The sequence below is a fragment of the Apium graveolens genome, chromosome 7 (assembly GCF_009905375.1).
Source record: "Apium graveolens cultivar Ventura chromosome 7, ASM990537v1, whole genome shotgun sequence".
Classification (NCBI taxonomy): Eukaryota; Viridiplantae; Streptophyta; class Magnoliopsida; order Apiales; family Apiaceae; genus Apium; species Apium graveolens.
This window is the reverse complement of record NC_133653.1, coordinates 151,075,827-151,082,139: the sequence shown is the minus strand read 5'-3', so window position 1 is coordinate 151,082,139 and position 6,313 is coordinate 151,075,827. Positions and strand designations below refer to the sequence as shown.

General features: G+C 37.1%; 1 protein-coding gene across 1 annotated transcript; it reads right to left on the bottom strand.

The window, feature by feature from the left end:
- Positions 1-400: 400 nt before the first annotated feature.
- Positions 401-2,794, bottom strand: LOC141674123 (uncharacterized). Its single transcript, XM_074480848.1, has one exon. The coding sequence runs from the start codon at positions 2,792-2,794 to the stop codon at positions 401-403; it is 2,394 nt and encodes a 797-aa protein (XP_074336949.1).
- Positions 2,795-6,313: the final 3,519 nt, after the last annotated feature.

The following is a 6,313-nucleotide window of genomic DNA, read 5'->3' as shown; positions in this document are numbered from 1 at the left end:
CCACCTTATATCATCACCTATGCTATTATGGTCATGGAGCAATTCCGTCTCAATCTGTACAATAAAAAAAAAATTAAACAATTTTTTTAGGTCTGTGTTTTTATTTTTTATTGGATGTCTTCGACTTCTTATATTACTTGTCTGTATTGTTTTTAATCAGGACTACGTAACAAGGTAATAAACACATAAATAAAACTTACCTTTTTCCTGAACCATTCGGGGAATTGTTCATTCTGCTTGGTTTTTAGCCACACCTCGTCATTTTCATGCTGCTGGTATCTTAGCATTAAAGATGCCATATGTTCACTACAAGTAAAATCAATTGCTTCAATATATTTACCGAATTGCAGATAATGAGAAAATAACAAAATGCACACACACACACACATATGTTAGTAACTTACTCAAAATATTGCCTCATGTGATTGCTATTTTGCAGAACACATAAGTGTGCTAGATGCAATTCCTCTTTGCTTGGCTTGATCATTGTCGCACCAGATAAAGGTTTGCTTATTGCATTTTGCTCATGCCTATCATTTTTTGGCAAACCTATGGTAGCTTCTTCAAAATTGACCAAACGTTCAACGGCCTCTTCGGCAACATATGCCTCGGCAATACAACCTTCGGGATGAGCAGCATTTCGAACATATACTTTAAACGCCTTCATATATCTCTCAAAAGGATACATCCAACGTAGAAAGATTGGCCCACAAAGCTTAACCTCTCTCACAAGATGAATTGAGAGATGGATCATGACATCGAAGAACGAAGGGGGAAAGTGTTTTTCCAGCTGGCATAATGTTTCCACCAACTGAGATTGCATATTTTCCAATTTATCTACATCGATGACTTTGCTGCAAATTGCCTTGAAGAAAAGGCAAAACCTTATTATTGTGCACCTGACTTTTTTGTGCAGTACCGACCGAATCGCAATTGGAAGCAAATGATGCAATATTGTGTGGCAATCATGAGATTTCATTCCAACAAGCCGAAGTTTTTCCATATTTACAAGATTCTTGATATTTGAACAAAATCCATCCGGTAACTTCATTTGAAGAAATGATGAGCAAACTACCTTCTTTTCAGCATTTGATAAGTTCCATGCAGCCAAAGGTACCTTCTCTTTCTTTCCGGGAGTTTTTGGCCTTAGCTCCATTCTTATTCCCATTTCTGCCATATCGAGACGGACTGACTCCCTATCTTTTGTCTTTCCGGGAATATTTAGCAAAGTTCCAAGTAAAGCCTCACATATATTTTTCTCGATGTGCATCACATCGAGAACATGCCTAACTGGCAAAAATTTCCAATACCCAAGTTGAAAGAAGATAGATAACTTCTTCCAAACTGGTCTAGCATCACCTTTCTTCCGTTTATGTTGGCGTTGTGTCTTACCAAAGACATGGTCCCTTAGATGTTGTACTCTATCAAAAACCTGCTCACCAGTTAATGGAATAGGACCAGCACCTGTCTCAACGCTATTATCAAAAGCTGCCTTTTGCTTTCTATACGGATGATGACGAGGCAACCACCTCCTATGCCTCATAACTACCGTCTTCCGATAGTGAACCATCCTAGTAGCCTCTGTTTTATCAACACAAACAATACAAGCATTATATCCTTTAACTACATGTCCCGACAAGTTCCCCAAGGCCGGATAGTCACTTATTGTCCATAATAATATGCCCCTAAGTACGAAAGACTCTTGTCTATATGCGTCGTACACTTGTTTCCCGCGCCACAACTCCTGCAGATCTTCAATAAGTGGTTGAAGGAACACATCTATATCATTTCCAGGCTCGGTCGGTCCTGATATTAACAAGCAAAGCATAATGTACCTTCTTTTCATACAGAGCCAAGGTGGAAGGTTGTAAACCGATAGCAAAACTGGCCAACTTGAGTGATCAGTACGGTTTCCACGAAAAGGATTGAAACCATCGGCGGATAAAGCTAACCGGAGGTTTCTACTCTCCGATGCAAAATCAGGCCACTTTTGATCGACATCCTTCCATGTTTGCGAGTCTGCTGGATGCCTCATTTTACCATCTTGTTGTCGTTCGGTCTCATGCCAAGTCATGTCCTTCGCAATCGCTGGTATATTGAACAAATTTCTTATTCTTGGTATCAAGGGGAAATACCATAAGACCTTAGCAGGGACTCCTTCTTGTTCTTCTCCTTTCTTATTCAGTTTCCATCTAGAGGCCTTACATATGCGACAAGTAGTCTCATCTTCATCTTGTGGCCCACGATATAGTAGACAATTATTCGGGCATGCGTGTATCTTATCATAACCCATTCCTAATGCACATAAGGTTTTCTTCGCTTCATTGAAAGAAGAAGGGACATTGTTGCCTTCTGGTAGCAAAGACCCAATCAATAATAGAACATCAGAAAAACATGAATCAGACATACCATGCTTCACTTTCAAGTTGAATAACTTAACCAAAGCTTTCATCTTAGTGTAATTCTCACAACCAGGATAAAGAGGTTCATGCTCACCTTTCACATGGTTGATGAAATCTGAAGAATCTGAAGAAAGAACATCATCATCGTCAGCTTCACCCATTCTTGTGCAGAATTGGTAATTAGAAGATACCGAGTTGTCACTTTCATCCAATACAGGACTTTCTACAATATTTGGCTCCCCGTGCCATATCCAGCGAGTATACGTTTCATCAATACCATTTTGAAACAGATGGTTTTTAACAATCCGAGCTTTCCAAGATTTGCTATGTGCGCACTTTAAGCATGGACAACTTATTTTGTCTTCGTTATATCCATTCTCAAAGGCAAACATAAGTAAATCGTCCACTCCATTCTCAAACTCTCTTGTTCTTCTATCAGCTTATAACCATGACCTATCCATATTTTGATATAAAACAAGCTGCAAAAAGAAAGTGACATGATGGTCAAAAACAGAGCATATACTATTAAGCTTATGACTAACTACCAAAACAATTACAAACCCAAATTCCCAAATAACCAAAACTATTAAGCTTATGACTAACTACCAAACCAAAACAATCAGCAACAACTACATAATCTATTAGCAATTAGTAACTAATTAAGCTTATCACAAACCCAAATTCCCAATGTGCATCACTTCAAACAATTAATTGCAGAGGTGACTAATTAAGATTATGACTAACTAATTAAACAATTAACTAATTAAGATTATGACTAACTAATTAAACAATTAACTAATTAAGATTATGACTAACTAATTAAACAATTAACTATTAAGCTTATCACTTCAAACAATTAATTGCAGAGGTGAGCTTGTGTTAGAGCTTAAACCACTGAAACAATGGAGGAACCCTAAAACACTAAAAAGATAATTTAGGTTACGGATTTACCTAAAATGGAGGTCTCTGCGATGGAGGTCGAGGTTCGATGGGGGAGGTTGAGCTTGAGGTCGAGGTGCGATGGAGGAGGTGCGAAGCAGCTTGAGGTCGAGGTCGAGCTTGAGGTCGAGGTCGATGGAGGTTCGAGGAGGTCGAGGTGCGATGGAGCCGCCACGAATCACGATGGAGAGTACAGGAGGGGATAAGATGAGGAGTAATGAATGACCTAATTTTGACTTCAATTATTATGTTCTCATTCAGACATAACAAAGCTCAATGATTGGGTTGTTAAAATTTTAAATAATCCTTAAATTATGTCCAAGAATGTCAAAATCAATTAAATCCAAATAAAAATCGACTTATGGATAGTCATTTACAAATTTTATCGATGTTAATATCGACTTATTGTAGTCATGTACAAATTTTATCAGAAAATAATCAACTCTTCTTGTTCGTCTTTTTAACAGAAATCCGGTAAAAGCTGTAGTCCCTGACACGGGTACTACTACCCAGTTGACTTAATTAATTTCTGAAATGGATTTGTCAACGATCCAACCGTACGGATGTTAATATCGACTTATTGTAGTCATGTACAAATTTTATCGGAAAATAATCAACTCTTCTTGTTCGTCTTTTTAACAGAAATCCGGTAAAAGCTGTAGTCCCTGACACGGGTACTACTACCCAGTTGACTTAATTAATTTCTGAAATGGATTTGTCAACGATCCAACCGTACGGATGTTAATATCGACTTATTGTAGTCATGTACAAATTTTATCGGAAAATAATCAACTCTTCTTGTTCGTCTTTTTAACAGAAATCCGGTAAAAGCTGTAGTCCCTGACACGGGTACTACTACCCAGTTGACTTAATTAATTTCTGAAATGGATTTGTCAACGATCCAACCGTACGGATGTTAATATCGACTTAGTGTAGTCATGTACAGATTTTATCGGAAAATAATCAACTCTTCTTGTTCGTCTTTTTAACAGAAATCCGGTAAAAGCTGTAGTCCCTGACACGGGTACTACTACCCAGTTGACTTAATTAATTTCTGAAATGGATTTGTCAACGATCCAACCGTACGGATGTTAATATCGACTTAGTGTAGTCATGTACAGATTTTATCGGAAAATAATCAACTCTTCTTGTTCGTCTTTTTAACAGAAATCCGGTAAAAGCTGTAGTCCCTGACACGGGTACTACTACCCAGTTGACTTAATTAATTTATAAAATGGATTTGTCAACGATCCAACCGTACGGATGTTAATATCGACTTAGTGTAGTCATGTACAGATTTTATCGGAAAATAATCAACTCTTCTTGTTCGTCTTTTTAACAGAAATCCGGTAAAAGCTGTAGTCCCTGACACGGGTACTACTACCCAGTTGACTTAATTAATTTCTGAAATGGATTTGTCAACGATCCAACCGTACGGATGTTAATATCGACTTATTGTAGTCATGTACAAATTTTATCGGAAAATAATCAACTCTTCTTGTTCGTCTTTTTAATAGAAATCCGGTAAAAGCTGTAGTCCCTGACACGGGTACTACTACCCAGTTGACTTAATTAATTTATAAAATGGATTTGTCAACGATCCAACCGTACGGATGTTAATATCGACTTAGTGTAGTCATGTACAGATTTTATCGGAAAATATAAGATGTTTAAAATAAAGTCATCTTTTTAACGAAACACTGAACCGAATAAAAATCTTCTAATCGAAATTATTAACTAAACAATTGTAACAAAGTATGTCTAACAACAGTTTTTCAGACAAGATAATTTAATTTTTAAAAATTAAAATATATTAAAAGACATTACATACCGTTAGATTGAGGTACTATCTCAAATCAGCACCGTTCATTTGATTTTTCATTTCCCCCCAATCAAAAATTGTCTCCCACCTTGGCTTCGCGGTGTTTACTTTACCAGTTTACATTCACAATTTCATTTTTCATTTTCATTTTATCACACGCGACAACGGCGATCACAGGCGACAACGGCGATCACAGGCGACAACGGCGATTACTCAACCTAGCATCACACGCGACAAGGGCGATTACTCAACCGTTTAATCACTGGTATGGGCTTAAACCCTAGAACCCTAGCGTCCCTGATTTTATCTTTTGTATTTGGGGTTTTTTCATCTTATGTATTTAGGGGTTGTAGAGTATATGATATTTTGGGTATCTTCATTCCGATTATATGCGTCCTTTGCATGCATTTTGTCACTCACTCTTGATTTTGAGTCCCTGATTTTATGTATTTAGGGGTTTTGGGTTTCTATTTTGAATATATGATGGTTGTGGGTTTCGATTTTGAGTCCCCGATTTCATGTATTTAGGGGTTGTGGGTTTCGATTTTGAGAAATGCATTTTGTGGATTTTGAATATATGATGCTGCTTGTGGGTGTTGATTTTGTGGGTTTTCACTATGCTTGTGGGGTTTTGAATATATGATGCTGCTTGTGGGTGTTGATTTTGTTGATTTTTTGGGTTTTCACTATGCTTGTGGGGTGTTCTATGCTTGTGGGGTGTTCTATTTTGTTGATTTTGTGGTTTTCACTATGCTTGTGGGTGTTGATTTTGTATTTTCACTATGCTTGTGAGTCCCTGATTTCATGTGTTCTATGTTTCACTCTAGATTTTAGTGTTCCTCTAAATACACTCTGCATATACACTCAGCATCCCTGATTTTAGTGTTTCACTATGCTTGATTTTAATGTTTCACTTAAGATTTTGTGGATTTTGATCCACATTGCCTCTGTTTGATTCACGGAACACATAAACACATTGCCTCTGTTTGAGTATATATGTTTCGTGCATATATGCGAAGTCCTTTTAGATATATGACAGCTCATTTTACATGTTCTATATTATGTGACTCTGAAATTTGGTTTTTCTTCCATATACATTTGATACATGTGTTTTAAACTTTAGTTTTTGTTTGGTGTATAGATAATGGCC